The sequence below is a fragment of the Anabrus simplex genome, chromosome 10 (assembly GCF_040414725.1).
Source record: "Anabrus simplex isolate iqAnaSimp1 chromosome 10, ASM4041472v1, whole genome shotgun sequence".
In the NCBI taxonomy this organism is placed as follows: Eukaryota; Metazoa; Arthropoda; class Insecta; order Orthoptera; family Tettigoniidae; genus Anabrus; species Anabrus simplex.
In genome coordinates this window covers 25011689-25033432 of record NC_090274.1, presented here as the reverse complement: position 1 = coordinate 25033432, position 21744 = coordinate 25011689, and the positions used below count along the sequence as shown (strand labels likewise).

Here is a 21744-nt window from a genome sequence, read left to right as displayed (position 1 = left end):
TGCTGGTCCTTGGTCCAAGGAGTCCTGAGTTTGATTCCCAGCCGAGTGAGGGGTTTTTAACTTTCATTAGTTAATTTCTATGACTTGGGGGCTGAGTGTGTGTGTGTGTGTGTGTGTGTGTGTGTGTGTGTGTGTGTGTAATCTTCATCATTAGAATTCATTATACGTAGGGTGCCATCTTCACAGACGTGCTGGTCACTGATACCGTGTCAACTCAAAAGACCTGCCACGTGCTATTATTACTATTTCATAAGGGTAAAATTTATAGAGGATTATTCTAAATTACTTACTTGATAGTATCACTGAATAATTTCAAAAGAACCGTTCTAAATTTCTTCAGAAATTCATCAAACCTGGTGCCAAATCATCAAATTTTAAGCCTAACCAGCAATATTTTTTTTGTTTTTGTTTTGTTTGTTTGTTTGTTAAGAAGGAAGCATTACTTTCTGGTAACTTAGTCAAATGAGACAAAAACTTCCCACTTTGTCAAACACACAATTTCAACATCAATCATAACACTATAAACATACCTGTACAAAATACATACTATCATACAAAGAATGACATGTTTCATTCTACAAGAACATCCCCAGATTCTATACATGCGAATATATGTACAGTATTGTTTACGTTGCATAAACGTATGGGAATGAAGCAATTGCTGAAAGAACAGCACAAAAATGGTTTTCCTACTTTCGAGCAGGACGGTTTAACTTGGCTGAAGATCCATGTTCTGGAAGACCTTCAGATTTTGACAAAAATTGCTTGAATGAGTTGCTTCATGAGAATCCTCATCATACAATCAGGAAATGGCGCAAGTTTTTGACGTGATCAGCCAACTATTGTACGCCATTTGCATTTGATGGGTAAGGTAAAGAAATTCGGTATATGGGTACCACATGACATGAACAAAAATCAACGAGTAAACATCTGTTCATCATTGCTTGCTCGGCGCCAGTTGGCTTGTGACAGGCACAAAGCATTCCTTTTGAAGATTGTCACCGGTGATGAGAAATGGTGCCTGTATCTCAATATGAAGAAGAGGAAAGAGTGGCTCAGCTCATCAAATAAAGCAATTCCCCATGCTAAGGATAGTGCCCATTCACAGAAAATCATGTTCTTCACTATGAACTTCTTCCAAAAAATGTAACGATTACCTCTGCTGTGTATAGTGACCAGCTAAGGCAGCTTGCTGGTGCTATTGACAATAAAAGACAAAAACAACAACCAATCTTATTGCTCCATGATAATGTTCGTCCACATACAGTGCAACTGACCAAAGGTGTGATTGCTGAACTTGGCTGGGAACCTCTTCCTCATCCTCCGTATTCTCCTGACCTTGCTCCCTCAGATTTCCATCTTTTTCGTTCTCTTTCTAACCACATTCAGGGGCAAGTGATTCCTGATGAAGCTTCTCTTGACCAATGGCTAACAGATTTCTTCCAGTTAAAACCAAAAACGTCCTACAGGTGAGGCATTCAACTGCTACCTGAACGTTGGCCATAGAGAGAAGGTCACAGTGTGGAGGTGAATACATCACTAAGTGATTGAGAGTTACAGTGCGTGACAGTGACAGTAAAATACAATATAAGAACCTCACGAACTTATGCGTCGACCCAATAATTGAAGTTGAATACTTCTTCCATTCATCTGGTGTGAAAATGAGAAACCATGAAAAATGACCAGCAGTAATAAAACAAGAGTCCCAGAATTTATCTGGAGAGAATTCAGAGTTTGGTGTGGTATTTATTTTGACTGTTTAGCACATAATTATAAAATTAAATAAATAACTATAATAAAAGTGCATAAAATAAAATAAAGCAAATTTAAAGTATTCATAACTTATAGAGAGAACAAAAATATCAGCACAGAAACATATTTTTGACATAAATATATCTTATGGCTGAGTGTCATCTGAAATTAGCAATGCAAAATGTGTGACGTGTGCAGGCTGTGATGTTAAGTACTGATGGATGGCCATGGCTGGGGGACATATAGAAGGCACCTTTATCAAAGAGGTCTCATCTCATCACAATCTAGATAACTGATTGTTTCATTCGTCGTAGTTTCATAGCTCCCAAGTCGGATTCCCCCTTTCATTGCACTGAATCCTATACTTTCCATACAGATGTTCCTCGAACAACATCGAGGAAGTGAGGATCCTAATAGGACAGGTGAAACTGATAGAAGCACTAGACTTAACTATGGATATAATGCTAAAATCCACAAAAATCAGAAACAGAAGACAAGGCCAAGTATGGTTCGACCAAGAATGCTACAAAGAAAGGAAAGAAACGCTGAGAGCACTACGCTTAGCAAAAAAATACAGAGGCCAAGCAGGCCTAGAAAAGTACGCAAGAAAGGAGTACAGAAACGCACTTCTCGAGGATAATGAATAAACAAATCAAAAACCAAGCATATGACATGGAAGAGATAGAGCCCATACATAATTTTGAATTAATCACTATTATGGAACTCAGACAAGCAATCAATGGAAGAAAAAATAAGAAAGCAGCAGGCCCAGATAATATATACATGGGACATCTCAAAGACTCCCTTGATAACATGGAAGAACTATGGACAGACCTGATGAACAAGTGTTTGCAGACAGGAAAAATCCCAGTAAGTTGGGTAACAGTAATGTTCAAGATTATCTACAAAGGTAAAGGAGACAAGACATCCCTGGACTCATTCAGAGGAGTGGCACTGGAAAACACCTCCTTTAAAGTCTTCACAATGCTACTCAACAAACGATTACTAGCAACTGTTGAAGGAAGCATCCCGGAATGCCAGTTTGGTTTCATGAAGGGAAGGAGCACCCTACAAGCAGTGAAATATTTACTGGATCAAATAGAAGGCACCCTGAGACACCCAGTAGGAAAATACTATGTAGTAGGGAAAGCGTCTGACTCAGTGAACAGAGAAAAACTGAAGCAAATGACTGACTAGAGAAATCCTATAGTGAGAGCAATTGAATCCTGCCTCCAACGAAACCTCATCCAGATAAACAACAATGCCAAAATCTCCAAGAAAATCCTACAAACGAACAGAGTCCTGCAAGGTGACCTTTTGAGCACCACACTGTTCAACATCTATACAGCTGATGTAACAAGCATCATAGAAAAAACTCAACAGCAGAAATAGTTCTATATGCAGATGATATGGTGATAGGATCGAAGAACAAAGAGGATGTTCAAAATGCACTACAAAAATTAGAGACTTAGGCAAGAGTAAATGACATGGATATAAACAAAGAGAAGACAATACAAATGACATTTAGGAACCATGGAAAAACAATGGCTAAAGACGGTATAATTACATACAATGAGACTCTCCAGGTAGTAGGACACTATATATATCTTGGAGTTATGCTTCAGATAAGAATAAGATCTTTTGGTATGCATATCCAGGAGAGAGCAACGGCAGCCATCAGAGCCTCATACAATATTCCGAACATTACCAATCTATCAACAAACACAGCGATGCAGTTATTCAAAATGGTCGTGGTGCCAGTCGCAACATATGGCATTGAAATCGTCTGGGAGAAACTAACGATAAGTGACTTGAAAAGAATAGAAAAGGTCAAGACAATATTCATGAAACGAGTATTAGGAGTCAGGAAAACAGCGCAACCACGACTGGTATACGAACTCATGAAGGAGACTTACAGTACTTTGTAGAGGACATCAGGCTACAGCCCTGGTTACCATCCTCAGGACCCTATCAGGAACAGATCAATATCAGAGAAGGGAAGAAACAGGAGATAGGACTAGAATTCTACATTACTTCAGCCATGATGGATGACAGTTGTAAAAAGGAGTGCAAGAGCCAAAGACAAGTTAAAACAAGAACAGAAATCCATGGGTTCCACCACAAAATATGGAAGAACAAGAGGTTCCATGAATCGAACGAAGAATGCAAGTGTGTGCTATGTGGACAGAGCTGTGGGAAATATCATATAATAATATGTGCAAAGAGAACAAAATCCCTTCCAGACTACAAAAGCTATATAGAAGTGACATAGCATTCTGTATTATTCTGCTTCATAATTTTTCATAGGAGAGTTGAACATGCTAAGCTCCTAAGAAAATAAATACGTTTTATTTTGTACTTCATTGCTTATGGCAACCTATAAAGTAATTATTATAATAAATAATGTTATTGGCTTTACGTCCCACTAACTACATTTACAGTTTTCAGGGATGCCGAGGTGGGAAATTTATTACCACAGAAATTCTTTTACATGCCAGTAAATCTACCAACATGAGGTTTACGTATTTGAGCACCTTCAAATACAAACGAACTGAGCCAGGATCGAACCTGCCAAGTTGGGGTCAGAAGGCCAGTGCCTCAACTGTCTGAGCCACTCAGCCCAGCTAATTATTTATTTTCCTGGTACACATATGTTTTGCACATTTTATGCAAACATTGTGTTGAATACATTTAACTGTGTATGTCCTTACATGAAAGAATACATGCATGTATTGTTCGGAGTAGTGTAGATATTTAGGGGTTGCAGTAAGGATGTAAAGGAGAGGGCATGTAAGTCTCTGGTAAGACCCAAATACAGTACAGGTTCCAGTGTATGAGACCCTCACCAGGACTACTTGATTCAAGGACTAGAAAAAATTCGAAGAAAACCAGCTCAATTTGTTCTAGGTGATTTTCGACACAAGAGTAGCATGACAAAAATGTTGCTAAGTTTGGGCTGGGAAGACTTGGGAGAAAGGACACAAGCTGCTCGATAAGTGGTATGTTTCGAGGTGTCGGTGGAGACACGGGTTTGATTCCTGGCCGGGTCAGCGATTTTAACCCTCATTGGTTAATTCCGATGGCTCAGAGGCTGGAAGTGTTTGGCATATTCATGATAGGTATGGGCCCATCCTCATGAGGCACAGGTCGCCTATGCGACTGACTCGAAAGACCTGTACCAGGACTCTTCGGAGGCCACACTCTATTTTGTTATTTTAATGTAATGTTTATACGACATTGCAATTGCACTTCAATATTTGACTGTGTATTTTATAATTGATTGTTAAATTTAATTTTATAAATAAATAAACAAACAAAAAGTACTAATCTGGCCGTCAAAGTTTGAGAAAAGCAAATTTATTACGTTATGCACTGTGTTAAAATTATGCAGTCTGATTCATAAGAAGAATGCATTTCTATAAAATAAAAAACATAGCCCTCCAGCTGGTGGAAAATTTCAAACCAAGTTCACCTTTTCTGGTCTCTTTCTCTCAACCTTTTCTTCAGGTGTTACGTGGTGTGGTTGCCTAGGGCACGTCACAATTGGTGTTGGGAGTCAAATCAGCACAATTACAGGAGTTCATGCATTTTGTGCTTGGGTACCATCAATTTCAAGGAATCTAATGGGGAATGAAGACTGAAACCAAGACAATCTTTAAACATATACATAACATTCTTAAATACTCACCTTAATAGATCTCCACACTCTTTGACTGTATTTAACCAAACAAAAATAGCACATGATTTTAAAGGAAAATGATCCTCTAAGGTAAAATACAAGTAATACATAGCATGTTTTTAAGCAAGTACCATTTTAAAATATGACTGTAGCTGCTGTGCTCCAGTCGTTGTTCAACGCATGCGCGCTCAGTATGTGCATCTGTAGGCTAACCACAAATGCCATTATGGTGGCATTCATCTATATTTACGCTTATTTGTGTGTACTGAAAATATCTCTGACAATTAATGGTCCCACCAAGTGTGAAGTACGGGCTGCGATTCGTTTTCTAAAAGCAAAAGACGTGAAGGTTGTTTAAATTCGTTGGCAGATTTGTAACGGGTATGAAGAACATACTATGAGCAAGGGAATGGTAAGAAAATGGGTTAGAGCATTTAAAGAAGGCCATACCAATGTCCATGACAGGAAACGTAGTTGGCAACCGTCTCTCATTACTGAAGACTTGGTACAGAAAACTGATGCAAAGTTTTGAGAAAACAGACTCTTTATGATTTCCTCATTAAGTTACGAGTTGCCTGAAATTTCAAGGAGTAGTCTTCATGAAATTGTGGCAAGGAGCTTAGATTATCGGAAATTGTGCTCACCTTGGTTACTTAGGATACTGACGTAGGTGCACAAATCCCAGCGCGTAGGCAGTGCTTTTTTGAGCAGTACAGTAATGAAGGTGATGCGTTCCTAAGCTGAACTGTGACCAGTGATGGAACATGGGTGGCTTATGTTACACTGGAGTCAAAATAGCAACCCATGGAATGGAGGCACTCAACATCACCCAAGAAAGTGAAGTGCAAGCCCCAGGGGCTCTTGACTTGGAAGCGTGGGTTGGCAACCAGGGGGCCCTTAGCTGAGTGCTGGTGTTGCTTCCACTTACTTGTGCCAGGCTCCTCACTTTCATCTACCCTATCCGGCCTCCCTTGGTCGACTCTTGTTCTTTTCCAAACCCGACGGTATGAGAGCACTCGAGGCCTAGCCCCTTCGTGGCCCTTGTCTTTTTTTTTTGCCCGATAACTTCATTTCTTGAAGTGTCGGATCCCTTCCATTTTTTCTCTCTGACTAGTGTCATATAGGTGACGGTTGCCTAGTTGTACTTCCTCTTAAAACAATAACCACCACCACCACCACCACCACTAGTGAAGTGCAAGCAAATAATTTCAGCTCGCAAACTTGTGTCCACTGTGTTTCGGGATAGGCGGAGTGTGTGTGTTACTTGTGGATTTTTGCACTGGGAGGGGTGTTATAAAAAATGCTGACACTTACTGTGAGACCTTATATAAACTGTTGAGCAATCCAAAACAAATGGTGTGGCATGCTCACAAGGGGTGATACTTTTCCTGCATGATAATGTGCAACTCACACGTCTAATCGAACTCAAAACCTCATCGCTTCATTTGGTTGGGAACAATTTGTTCATCCTATGTGTATTCCTGACAAAGCGCCTAGTGACTACCATTTAAGAGGTCAGTGCCATGATGATCGACCGTGTTGCAGTGGCTGACACATCATGCAAAAGATTCTATGAAAATGGAATTCAGAAGCTGGTTTCAAGATATGACAAGTGCCTTAATATGCCTGGACCTTATGTTGAGAAGTAGTTTAAGGTACAGGACTACATGCAAAAAAAAAAGTTTTAAAAATTGCATTACTTTTTTCTCTACATCAAAATGGTACTTACTTAAAAACCATGCCTTGTAAATGAAGTTGGAGAAGGTAAATAAACAGGAATATGTCAAATTACCTCAAAATACAATTTTGCAGGTTTACACGACTGTTGATGTTGTGGACTGTTTTACACAGAATCCAAACCACAGGGAGCCAACTTTTCATTCAAGAATCCCGTATGCAATGGCTGGGATCACAGAGATTTCTCGGCTAGCTAATACACGGAAGTTTATAATAATATTATTTGCTTTATGTCCCACTATCTACTTTTACAGTTTGCGGAGATGATGAGGTGCCAGAATTTAGTACCACAGGAGTTCTTTTGCATGCTAACACATCTACCAACACGAGGTTGATGTATCTGAGCACCTTCAAATACCACCAGACTGAGCCAGGATCGAACCTGTCAAGTTGAGGTCAGAAGGCCAGCGCTTCAGCTGTCTGAGCCACTCATTTGGCTGGAAGTTTATGAACACTGATGCATTTCTAACAAGTTTAGATGATATAGCAGTTGAGGTTTTCACAGCCAGCATTATAAATCACGTCTGTATTTTCCAGGCTTGTAGGCCATGGTCCGGGAGCATATGATGTTCCCAATGTTTCAACAAAGACTGCATTCGGCATTTTCAAGGGTTCCGGCTGACTTCGATGGCTGCGAAGCTCACAGTACAATGGAGTGGTGTCACAATACCATCTCATTATATAGTGCAGGCTGTGGTCTGCCATGGTGGGGGGTGGTTGCTGACTGGCTGTTCCATGGCCAATCATAGTGCAGGCTCCAGGGCGCTGCTCACCTATTGGTCCACCATGCTGGAGGGACAGTCGTTGATCGGCTGTTTTTCAGCCAATGATGGAGCCCGATATTGGAGAAGACAGGCAACTGATCACCCGTTGCTTTTTCTGCCCTAAAGTGGCCACCATGTCCTCCAGGATTTAAAGTTTTCAGGACTGGAAACGAGGCTTTGTTAACCCATTCAAATTCCTCCTTACAGCTGTTTGTGTGCTTCAGAATTTCAATAATAATAATTTAATGTTATTTGCTTTACGTCCCACTAACTACTTTTACGGTCTTCGGAGACACCGAGGTGCCGGAATTTAGTCCCGCAGGAGTTCTTTTACGTGCCAGTAAATCTACCGACATGAGGCTGTCGTATTTGAGCACCTTCAAATACCACCGGACTGGGCCAGGATCGAACCTGCCAAGTTGGGGTTAGAAGGCCAGCGCCTTAACCGTCTGATTTTGGCTGATGATGACGCAAACCAGCGTTGAAACTAGTTCCAAGTACAAATACATGTTATAAATAATCTATAACATTTTTGTATTGAAAAGGTGGACCGTTTTAAGTTTTCCTATCATCCTTTCTCAGTTCAATACGGACAAAAATGAAATTCCTAGGTTTAAATGAGCCACTCAGCCCGGCGCTTCAGAATTTCAATGGCTTCCCTTTGTAGCTGGGTGTGATAAGACACATTAGTTGCCTTTGTACAGAGGAATTATTTCATCGCAACTTCTTTACTGTTAAACATGAAAGAAGTCACATTTAATTCTGAATAATCTTATATCAATATGATTCGTGAGCTGCAATTTATGACACAAAGTTGTTCACTGCACACGTCACTTTCATCGAAGTCGGGTTCTTCACAGTCAAATACACGGCGATTAGCTGCAAGTGTGCGTAAATCTTCATAAGTAGAGGGGTCTTTTCCTATACTTTCAGTAGTAAAATCACAATCACTGTCTAAATCATATGAATAATAGAGCATATCGAAATCATTCAGCCTTGAACTTGGTCCAGGCAATGAAAGAAGGTGACAAGCATTTACAGGAAAGGAATAATGAAAATAGGTATAATCAGTGGTTTTTCTATGGAGAAAAGAAAAAAAGCGGTACTCACTCAAACTTCATAACGTAATTCCCTCACTTTGTTTATATCTTCATATGCACCGTCTTCTCTTCCAAAGGTACTGATTTTACTACCGGCCCACTCTGAACAAATGTTTGCTTCCATGTGTTTTTATAGTCCTAAGCTTGTAAAAATATTGGCACATCTTGCACTCTAGCATTTTATTTTCCGCATAAAGCCACTTGGTTCTCTGGAGGAAGTTATTTTTCTGAGTTAATGTATAACAATCGGGCCCACCATGGTCAGCACTGTTTCCTTCTTGAACTGCAGTAAATTTACTGGTACTTGCGATGTTTTCTTCACATTCGCTTGATCCACTGTTTGCAGGTTTACGAGATACTTCAAAAGAATCCCCATTCTTTCTTTTATTGCACACTGGTAAACAATATATAGTTATTTTACAATAAATATGCTAACTGGATTAAAGCCACTTGCATATATTTAACAAAGCCAAGCTTTCCACCAAATAGCATTGGCCTTCATCAGGGCATGTGCAGGTCTGCCTTCGACAGTGAGCAAAAAAATTATTCGAAGGAACGTGGAAGTCGTGACCATACTATCCGCGGCCCCCGCACGAACTGGACTCTGGGATAATGGCGCTGTGCTGTGGTGGAGACCTGTACAATTGCGATCACAAGAATTCCAGGTGGAAAAGGAAACGGGTAACGTTTGGCGAAAATTTTGGCCAACCCTGAGGATGAAGGAGAAGTAACCCAGGCAACGTCACATGTGTTCGTCTTCCAGGAAGTGTGGCTTGCGACGTTGCGCACTCTGAGGTCACTCCCAATTCCATTTTTTCAGGAACTGATTAAGATGTTTCTATGGTTAAACATTCTGGCTATACTAGCTTTCCCTTGTCAAGGAAAACAATTAACTAATTTAATTGCGATTAAGTGTGCACGATATAATCCCACCCTAATATATGGCATTTAATTTTTTGATCAGCACTGACAACTTCATAGGAACGGTTTTCCAAACGCCCTTGCATCTCTGATAATCATATTTATTATTATTATTATCTTTTTTTTTTTTTTTTTTTTTTTTTTGCTATTTGCTTTACGTCACATCGACACAGATAGGTCTTATGGCGACGATGGGACAGGAAAGGCCTAGGAATGGGAAGGAAGCGGCCGTGGCCTTAATTATGGTACAGCCCCAGCATTTGGCTGGTGTGAAAATGGGAAACCATGGAAAACCATCTTCAGGGCTGCCGACAGTGGGGTTCGAACCCACTATCTATATATGCATTTAATTTTCTTTGAGGATAACGAATAATATTATTATTATTATTATTATTATTATGCTTGCATCCGGGAGATAGTAGGTTCGAATCCCACTATCGGCAGCCCTGAAGATGGTTTTCCGTGGTTTCCCATTTTCACACCAGGCAAATGCTGGGGCTGTACCTTAATTAAGGCCACGGCCGCTTCCAACTTCTAGGCCTTTCCTATCCCATCGTCGCCATCTGTGTCGGTGCGACGTAAAGCCCCTAGCAAAAAAAAAATAATTATTATTAACAGGGCCTATATTGACGAAAATAAGTGTCATTCTTTCTTACAGTGGTCGAGCGCAATGCCACTTGATAATGAAGTCAAAGTCTAGACTGCTAACATTTCAGCCAGACCTCGCACACAAGAATCACAAAGGAATTGGAGAATTTGACCCTCAATGAGTTGACATACAGTACACATTAAGTCCGTTGCCTTGAAGGAGCCGTATGGTTCCTCCCTTCATTGTCGAGCCAGTGGGACGTGTGGGCAGGTGGGGAAGCAAGTACCTTCCCCTCCGCGTGTGTTTCATTCATGCTAGATATACTCATACTTTGTTTTCTCCACCTCCCCTCACTCTTCAGATGTGTGCATGTGTTAACACGTCTAATTATTGTGACCAATGAGAGAGAGTGTGTAAGCAGGTACTGGATGGTTCTGAGGGCTGTACCGATTTCTTGCCTGAAATGCATATATTTGGCCATGAGATACTAAAGATTTCGAGTGTACATGGAGACCTGTACTCCAGAATAACAGCCCCATGGCTCCAGTGCGATGCACTCAAACTCTCAACAGAGGGCGGTCAATCAGTAACTTCCCTCTCAACTATCACCTTTCTGATGGTGCTGTCCTCTAGTGGTATTGTGGAAGGGGCTTCCTTGATATTTGTCATGAATTCAGTCTTCCTGATGTTGATCTTCAAGCCAGCCCTAGCCGCTACAATATGAAGGCTCTGCAGGTGGTGAGTAGCCTCCTCTATACTTTAGTTAGTATGGTGAGGTCATCAGCAAAGGCTAGGCATGAAACATTAAGGTTGTCTTTCTTGTACCCTAGCTTCAGTCCTGCTCCTGGCGGTAATGTTGCCGTCCATTCCCTTAGTATCTTCTCCAGGATGCAGATGAAGAAAATGCAAACTATTATAATACATGTAACAATTTTTATTTCACCCGTGTCAAGAGCGCAGCCGTTGGCCAAAAGGCACAACAAAATAGCATCGATCTCCGAATACAATACAGACAGATGCAACTGTCAACTGAAACACATGAACGAACCAAGGCTCTTATTAAAATGATAAACACCTCTCCTTTATTACGCACTCCTCATAATGGAATGTCGCTAAGAGCCAGGTCTGTCTAGACAGATATTTTCTTTTTATATTGGTTTTATGTTATACCAATATAGACAGGCAACAATGATGTAGGATAGGGCTAGGACTGGGAGGGAGCAACTGTAGCCTTATGGTACAGATCCAGCATATGCCTGGTAAGAAAACTGGAAACCCAGGAAAACAATCTTCAGGGCTGCTGAAAAATGTACTTGCATGATGATGATGAAAGGTTCATCAAACATGTCTATCTATAAAATGCTGAACGTGAGGGATAAAATGAATCAAGATGATCGATATGAGAACGGTAATATTATATTTTATAACATACATTACAGTCAGCGAGGACTGCTGTAAACCAACTTACAATAAAATTAAATTCATCTTTGTAACACTAACAGTTCAGTTCAAGAGGAAGAAAAAATAAATAAAACAATAACACATCCAAATCAAATATATACATACAGCCACATAGTAGGAACTTGCTACAGTCAACAAAAAACAGATCTGGAATAATTACAGCATTGTATTAACAAGAATGGACTACATACATTTATTACACCTAGCTTATGAAATCTGTGGGTCCCTCCCTCAGCACTCAGCTCCAAACAAAGTGAGCACAGCGACAGATCCCACCTCTATCAGCAATATGGGGCATTGTCCACAGAGATTCCAACAATCTTACAGATCTATGAGGTTTCCTCTTCATTATACTCTAACAGATCTCTGTACCAGCATACATGATAACCAATCAATGGGAAGAGAAATAATGAAATTGGTACATAATATCTACTTATAAAATTAAGTCCTTAATAGGCATCTGTCTTGTGTTAGGCTTTTGTGCTACCAAATGGATTTTGATGTGGTTTTCATTGCTTTATACAGTATTTACATGTGTGAAACAATCTATGACAAAAAAAAGGGTCTAAGCAGTGGCAAATTTAGTGAACGTCAAATAAGAAAGGGCCCCTCGGAGGGCTTCCTTGGCATTCGTTGCCCAAAGTGTCAAGTATATAATAAGCATGCAAAACTCTACGTAGGAGTCTGTGACTGTACATACCTATTGTAAAAGGTAGCCTGTAATAAGCATTATGTTATAGTTCACAATAAAAATTCAAACTTAAAATTAGAAATCATCTTTATTTTGAGACTGATTGGATAATTCTTATCAAAATAAATTATTTATTCACCTCCATAATCTTAAGATGAAAATATTCTTTATATTATGTAATTTGAGTTATGAAAGAATGCCCAAAAAAGGTGATAGAAATGCAAATGCAAGGAAGGAGATGCCGTGGACAATCACGACTGAGATGGAAGAACACAATTCAATGCAGTATTATGGAAAGAAACCTGGACTGGGACACAGTGTTGGAGGAGGAGTGGTGGAAAGACCGAAGAAAGTGGAGAGGAACCATATTTGCCCCTACCTGGCTACAGCTGGATAAAGGGAAATGATGATTAAGTAATTTGCATGAATAGTTTAGGAATTATCATTGTTTTTGTGAAAGCACAAGAATGGTTTAAATATTGCAAGGAGAGAAACGAGCGAGCTAACAGGCAGGCAGCCAGAAAGGTATACACTCAGCTACAGTACAACACATCAGAAAAACAAACAACCTATATAGTCTACAAAGAATTATGGTTTCCTTCCTGGAGCCTTATTTTTCGATCTAGGCCAAAGGCAGGCATTTATACAAGTGGAAGCACATGCTTCCCCTAGTGCACTGTCACTGCATTGTCCTACATAGGAGGCTTGCAGTGGTGTGTGAACAGCGCACTAGCCGCCAGCGTCTCGGAAAGGTGTAGCATTCCAACTGATGAGCCCACTGCTACAATGTGGCGAAATGCTGGTAATTTCACGATTGAAAAAGCCTAAAGTTTTAAAAAACTTAAAAGTCTCACACGGTTTATCACCATGAATTTAAAATTTCTCCTGTGCGAAGCCACATCCCGCAAACTAGTTTCACAGTTTTTGGAGATAAACTTGAGTTCAGAATGCCAGCACTCTACTGTCTGAGAAACTCAGCCTGGCAAAAAACAATGGAATACTGTAAGTTTCTCCCTTAGGAACCTTTCAATGTTACAGAAATAAACAAGAGTGAACACTCACATTTAAACAGCCCTCAGGTGCCACAGATGTCAGTCAAAATCATGCCTGCTATCTTGCGAGCACACTGGGAATAATAAATAACTGACCCCACCAGCAAGGCCTACTTCGCTGAAAATAAATATGCCCAGTTTCTTACGTAAAAATGTAAGTGCATGCAAAAATATTATGTAGGAGATTCACGGTAAGTAATATGTTACTTGATAAGTTATAAAGCAGGAAAATAAGCTGTAAAAAATTAAGTTTGAGCCAGCAACTTCCCAGGAAAATGGAAAAAGCAAGCTTGCAGTATTATGAGAGGAAAAGCACAGGTATTAAAGTAAAACTGAATTGTGGAGGTGGGCAGAAATAAAATCAAGGTCAGGATCAAGATGTTCAAATCTACCATCTCCAGAACATGTGCTTAAATGCAAACTGCATAGCCGACCTATTCAGTAAATCTTTTTAAAATTATTCCATTACAGGTCTGCTCAAACTAAAAGCCCTGCATTTTCATAGTCAACTGGCTGTCGTTATCTTGAACCGTTTGCAGCCTCGGCCAGGTCTGTAGGGAACATAAGCCTGTTCGCTGTCCCCTGTCTGTCCACATTCTGTTCTTTCTCCTTAACTCCTTGCAGTCAACTCTCCCTTGGCCTACCCCTAGGTTTCCTTCCTTCCTTCCACTTTCCAACGAAAGCATTATATCCTCGTTCACTCTCCCCATGTGCCCACACCACAGTAATCTTGATCTTCCTATTCCAGCTGTTACAAGTTCCTCTTTCACTGCCGCACTCACTCTTTCATACCTCCATCTGTCCAATCTTGTCACTCCAATCCTCCTCCTAAGGAACTTAATTTCAAAGGCCTGTATACTACTTTTCTCTCTTTCCAGATGTGGTGCTACTCTCACCAGGAGGGGACAGCAGACCTCACCAAACTGTGACTGCAGCAAGCAGTTAAAGACAGTTCAACACAATGCCTCAGTGCCCACTTCGAGCCTTCCAGGCCACTTCCGACAGATCATCTAACATCAAATCTCGTCCAGTGGATTTCTAACCTGGCTTTGTAACAAATATTATGAATTTTTTATTTCACTGTATTTTGCTTCTATTTTTTACATAATTTGTATATACCTCCTATCACATCATATGCTAAATAATAATTTTAAAAGAAAAGTAAGTCCGTATGGGAACATAATACGTGTTATATACAATCTGTCTGCACCTTTGTGGCACATCTCTGCTCTATATTTAACCCTTTCCTACTCCAAGTGCCGGATGCGCTGGCACTGAACATTGCGGTCCCTGTCTTAGCTCCCAAAATTGCCAACTCCTGTGATCTTTCAGATGGTTAGATAATTACTACTAACTGTAAACTCTTGCTAATATGTCAGGCAAGCATAAGACAAGATTTAGAAGGCCTAAGATTTTAGTGCAGAGGAAATAATAAATGTGTGATCTCTGACCGTCACATTCGGCTGCTCATGTCGAAGTGGAGTTGCATAAAAGCTTGGAAAGCTAAGGTGGGAGTGATTTTCTTTGCGGCTAAGTGTGAATCATTGCTTTTGAGATAGTGATGTGGATGCTACAGATCACTATCCCACAAATGCTGGTGGTGACAAACATTTGCTCATTACAGCCATTTACTCTGAATGGTGCTTTTACTGGTGATGAAGGACCAGTTTACAATCTACATCCTGAGTCTACAGAACGGGCATATTTTTAATTTTTGGCAAGTGGCACACTGGACTTTTTTATGGATCTCTATTTTTTAACATAGTGTAGGACATCTCTGGACTCTTAAGCCTCCACGTCCAACAATCACCTTCCTTCAAGTTCCAAAAAACAGAAGAGCCTTTCTAGCATCCATGTGTTTTTACGTCTATGAATATCTTGAAAAACGACATAACTTTGTCCCAGTTGTTCTTCAAATGTACAACAGCACATTTAAGGAGCAAGCATATACTGAATTCCTTGACCTACAAGTGAAAGATTTCCATTCCTAACAACTTTTTAATGCTGTACGGCGCACTGGACTTTAATCGTAAATAAATGACGTGGCTTCGGCTCAGTTGTTGTTCAACTGGATAACAGCATCTTAGAGGAGCCAGCATATACTAATCTCCTTATCCAGCAACTCAAGGATTCCTATCTTTAACATCTTTTTAATGCGCACTGGACTTTTTATGAATCTCTGCTATGGAGTTAGTTTTTTAACATAGTGCTGCACGTCTCTACAATTCTTTTCTCAATATCTCACATGGTATGTACATTTAAGAGACCTTATGTGTCTTTACATTGTTTGATTTCTTCAGTATTTCTGCTATTTGCTTTACATCGCACCGACACGGATAGGTCTTATGGCGACGATGAAATAGGAAAGGGCTAGGAGTGGTAAGGAAGCGGCCGTGGCCTTAATTAAGGTACAGCTCCAGCATTTGCCATCTTCAGGGCTGCCGACAGTGGGATTCGAACCCACTATCTCTCAGATGCAAGCTCACAGCTGCGTGACTCTAACCGCACGGCCAACTCGCTTGGTCTTCGGTATTTATGTTTTAATTTTGCTTTAGGCTGATGATGACCTAATATTAGGCTGAAACTAGTCCCTAATAATTTATGTAATTTAAACTGTACATTTTGTATTGAAAAGGTAGACCTTAATAATACATTAGTTTAACTCTATTGTAAGTGGCAAGAAACATTACGAAAACATTGTGAATTATAGCAACTTGTATACTGATTATAAGCAGGTTTCAAGTAGGAAAGGCTGATAGCAAGTGGTTTGCAACACCTGATGAAATCAAAGCTTTTGTGAGAACACCAGGAATATGGATGATGACGCCAAACAGCGTCGAAACTAGTTCCAAGTGCAAATACATGTTATAAATAAACTATAACATTTTTTGTATTGAAAAGGTGGACCCTTTAAGTTTTCCTATCTTCTATGGAATATAGCTGTAAAATTTCAAGAAAATATGTTGAATAATCTCATGAGCAATTGTTCAATGTCATGTCCAGTGCTCCTTATGAGCTAAAATAATAGTGAGAAAATTGGGGGTAGCAAGTCAAGAAATAAGGTAGGGTAAGGGTTAAAACTCTTATACACTCTGCCTTTCTACCCTGTTTGTTTATTTCCATTCTGTTTTTCCTACTTTCCCCATCTGGCTGTGGTTTTCACCAATTTGCAGGGAAAACTTGATTAATTAATTTTTCTGGTATTTTTATAATGAACATAGCAGCTTAGAATTTAGCATTTGATTTGTAATTCAGTTTTCAATAGTGCGAGGATTCAAACTGAATTTAGAAGAAATTGTTAGATTTGAAGGCCAGGGCTGAATCGGGTTAGTAGCTCCTGAACTTTCACTGGAAACTGCATCTGCCATTCTCTCCAAAAGTTAGTAGTAGGGTGCAGTTTCCAGTGAAATTCTGGAAGCTACAAACCTAATCCAATTACAACCTACTAGCCCAGAAAATAATTTATTCTACTTTCATCAAGATGCTCATCGTAAAAGCCTAAGCTGTAATTTCAAAATTGAATTACTTTGATCAGAATTTCTAGCATTTGACATTTTCAATAAAGTATGGAGCTTTATCTAAAGAACCACTGAATCAAAAATATGGGGGGGAAAATAAAAAATAAAGCAAATTTAAGGAAATAACTTAATAAAAAACAAGAATTTCCTAGAAAGGATAGGAAAAGACTAGATGATGTAGAGATATATAGTACATCTTGTGGTGTGATGAAGTCAAAAAAAAAAGAGGAAGAAGAATAAAACATGGTACAGACATGAATATTCTGCACATATTTTTAAAAAGTTGGTACTGACCAATTCAGTTGGCACATTATTTGTACTAAACGTGTTACTAGCTTCATAATACCTTAATCCGCATATGCTACAGCATTCGACATGGCATCAGTTACCCAGTTAGAAGAGAGTGCACCAAGTTCTTGAAATAATTTGTTCACAGCTAACGAAAAAATTTGTACTAAAGAAGATGCAGAGAATATTGGAAATCATGCAGCAGGAAGAAAATATATCAGGCAAGCAACTGGCAAAAAAGAAAAGCAAAACTTAAATTCGTAAAACAAATAGCAATTACCCGATGCTCAGTGGCCAAAATGGGAAGCATCTGGACATCAAAAATAGGCTGTGTGATTGTCAATGAAAAGAGGAAAAATGGACATGCAATTACAAGTTAAATGTGCCAGCTGAAAGCTTTAGCTATACTCAGATGAGGCATCATGGGCTTTCAAAGCTAGCAGAGGCTGGCTAACAAGATTATACAATAACAAGTGATTGGGCTTCTGGAGGAAAATGGTATAATTCAATAGGTTCTTGTTGATTATGCTGCTCAAAACTAAATTGATATTATTTTTATGTACGATTATTTCTTGAAATAAAACACAGATTAATGCTTTTTTTTTTTAAATCTCTCCCAAAATTAATAATTAATGAGCGTGTATTATCCATGTTTACACGGTATGATATGCAATGCATGTAGAAGAGAAGTTAGCTCAAGGGGACAGCCTTGACAAAAGAGCTGAAAACAACTTATTACACAAAATTATACATTTGAGCTTCTAATTACAGTACATATTGCAAGAAAAAAAGGCCTGATCACATGTTAAATCCTTTCGCTTTGAAGTTTCAAGCCTGGTTTATGAAACCAGATAAGTATAATCCTACATACCTCCATCATGTGGCCTAGTTTAGCACTAATATCATAAATAAATAAAAATGACTTCAAAGGGTTGAAACACGTATGTACGACTTCTTACATCAAAATATTCTGAATCAATTCCACTATTTTTCTTCCCATTGAGTTTATAAACTAGACAAAATGACTCGTTTGTTATAATAATCGATATACCAACAACTTTAACTTATTCTCTTCCATCTACCGAGCTTCGAGAAAAAATATCCGAGAATCGACTCTCGTCTAGGACCCTTCGATGGAGACCGAGTAACTACAGAGGACGTCTACGATAACGAAGCTGCTGAAGCAAATTAATGGCTCAACAAGCCCTGAGTATTCTTACATAGACAAACACACTTGACTAGAGGCAGGGACCCACTACCAACAACATGCACAACAGGGAAGTAAGGTGGGTGAGAACTATTGGATTTTCTCTGCCCATTGCATACTACACAGAAATGTCAAAACATATTGCAGCACATTTCTCTTCATAGAGTGTAATGGGCCTAACAGAAGAGCAAACAGATTCTTGAGTAGTCGAGACGTCCCCATGCACTGCTATCTTCCTGTTGGTGGTAAGTGGGTCCCCTCGGCCAGTAGGCAGTGTGTTCCTACAATTAGAAGAAGAAAAAGATCATGTATAGTATGTCAGAGAGACTGAGGAAATAATGGTGCTGCTAGCAGTGATACTCACACACTGGTGCCACGTAGTTGCTGGGGAAGAGGCCAGACATCCCTCTGAGCTCCCCCCTCCACCACTGGGCCTCCTCTTTGGCTATGAGAGTGATCACATCATCTTTCTCGAAACTGAGCTCGTCATCGTTCAATGCTTTGTACGGATAGAGCGCAATTACCTTCTCTGAAAAAGAAATGTATGGCATATTTTAGCTCTCAATATACATTCAAACACAGGAAGAAAAATGCTGTGACAGTTCAGTAGGGAAGAGGGAGCAAAAGAGGTGCAAAATGTCACATTAATAATAATAATAATAATAATAATAATAATAATAATAATAATAATAATAATAATAATAATAATAATAATAATAACAACAACAACAACCTAAAATGATGACAGGCAAGACATGGACTGAAGAATGGAAGGACTCATCGAAGAAGGATGCAGGATCGGTTAGGATCCTAGCAACAGGTCCAGCACCACAGCTGGAGAGTGTACTAGTTGCTAGCTGTGGGCTATATTAATGGAACATTTATGTGGTCAGAATTGACCAAGCAAACTCACCACCAAGGTGTGAAAGCCTGCAATGAAATGAGCATAATTAGGATATGAATCAGTACTCTATCGCCACATTTTATCATTTGGACGTGTGAACGTTTCAGTGTTTAAGTAATATGAAGCATAATTATTAACAAGTACTTGTGCCTGCAGTGCATGACAACTCATGATCTCCACATAAACATTTCTTTCTAGGCAATCATATGTGCCCTATTTGTACAGCCGACAACTTTTTGCAATATCCGAGTATGTGCTTGTCATAACTATGTGGTCTCTACCACCAATTTATTTCCTACAGCATTCTCTTTCACAATCTGCCATTTTTGCCAGGTCCAATCTGATAACCCTGTTTAGAAAGATAGGGTCATGAAAATGAACACACAATGACAGGTCGTTGTAGAAAGAGGGAACAACAGAAAAAAAGAACACAACAACATTATAGTAAGAGGACATGAACAATCTCCACATCACCATACACTGCTGTCTTCAAATAAATGGATTACCTCGACATCAATCCCAGTTCTTCCACATCCATTTCTTCTTAACCCCTTGACACCGACCTCCATACGTTACACAGACCTCCATTTCTTTAAATTCTGCCGATCTCCATACGTGGTATAGACCCTTATTGGCCTAACTTAATTTTGTTCCAGCTTGTAAAGTTTTGAAGTTGTCGAGATGGAAACAGTACATCCTTGAAGATGATGATTCTGCCTTACCTATATACATGAATCAGCCCAAACCAGTGTTTCTTTTTTTCTTTTTAAAGAGTTTGAAATTGTCCAACCTCTTTCCGCTTGAGATTTAAATTTCTGCAGCATTCTAGCAAATGTATGTATCATTACATGGCATTTCCTGATTTAGACTGATAGTATAAATCACCATCTTTTCACTGATATGCCTGTTGACATAATCTGGTGAGGGAAATGGAAAAAGCTGTATTCATACATTAGGAATCAAAAAGGAAAAGGAATTCAAATTCTTACAATGGTGGGAGAAGGGGGTGAACACTATTTAACAGATACTGAGAAAGCAAATCTATTTAGTAGGGAATTCAGAGACTCAATAGAAGATTGTCAGGAGTTGGAAACCATAACAGAAGATAGAAAGGGAGAGACACATAGGGAAACAAGAAGCTTCTCATTCACAAATGAAGATATTTTCAGAGAAATCCAACTGTTTCAGCAAGGAAAAGCAGCAGGAAGTGATCAAATTACTGGGGAGGTATTAAAGACAATGGGGTGGTACATAGTGCCTTATTTAAAATTTCTCTTTGACTATGTCATAAATAATAGTGTAATACCAAAGGAATGGAAGGAATCTACAATAATACCAATTTATAAAGGAAAGGGTGATAAAAGGAAACCAGAGAACTACAGACCAATCAGCCTGACCAGTATAGTTTGTAAAATACTGGAGAGTTTAATAGCAAAGTACATCATAGGGATATGTGATGATAAAAATTGGTTCATGAGGAGCCAGTATGGATTTAGAAAGAAATTTTCTTGTGAGGCACAACTGGTGGGATTTCAGCAGTACATATCAGATCAGTTGGATTCAGGAGGCCAGTTAGATTCCATAGCTATAGATCTTTCCAAAGCCTTTGATAGAGTGGAACATGGAATATTATTAAAGAAATTGGAGGGAATAGGATTGGACGTAAGGGTTATACGTTGGATGAGAACATTTCTAAATTCAGGGTTCAGAAAGTCAAAGTAGGAAATAATATTTCACAGGAAGAAGGGAATTGCACAGGGTAGTATAATCGGTCCGTTACTTTTCTTAATATACGCAAATGATTTAGGGAACAATATAACATCAAAAATAAGATTGTATGCAGATGACATAATTGTTTATAGGAAATAAATAACATTGAGGATTGTTCAGAATTACAAAGGGACGTTGAGAATATCCAACAATGGGTTGAAGAAAATAATATGAAGGTTAATGGAGGCAAATTAACTGTTACAACATTTACAAACAGGAGTTTTAAAACTGAATTTGAATATACTTTGGATGAGGTAGTTATCCCAAAAGATGGCAAGTGCAAATACTTAGGTGTGAGATTTGAAAGTAAT

The 21744-nt window shown here is 39.2% G+C and overlaps 1 protein-coding gene across 8 annotated transcripts in view; it reads right to left on the bottom strand.

Moving 5' to 3' along the window:
* Positions 1-21744, bottom strand: part of Dap160 (dynamin associated protein 160) — a 196896-nt gene that overhangs the window by 56204 nt on the left and 118948 nt on the right. For all 8 annotated transcript variants that reach the window (XM_067154599.2, XM_067154598.2, XM_067154602.2 and 5 more), the window contains one exon: positions 19124-19288. In XM_067154599.2, coding sequence (XP_067010700.2) covers positions 19124-19288 — 165 coding nt within the window. The remainder of the gene's footprint in view (positions 1-19123; positions 19289-21744) is intronic.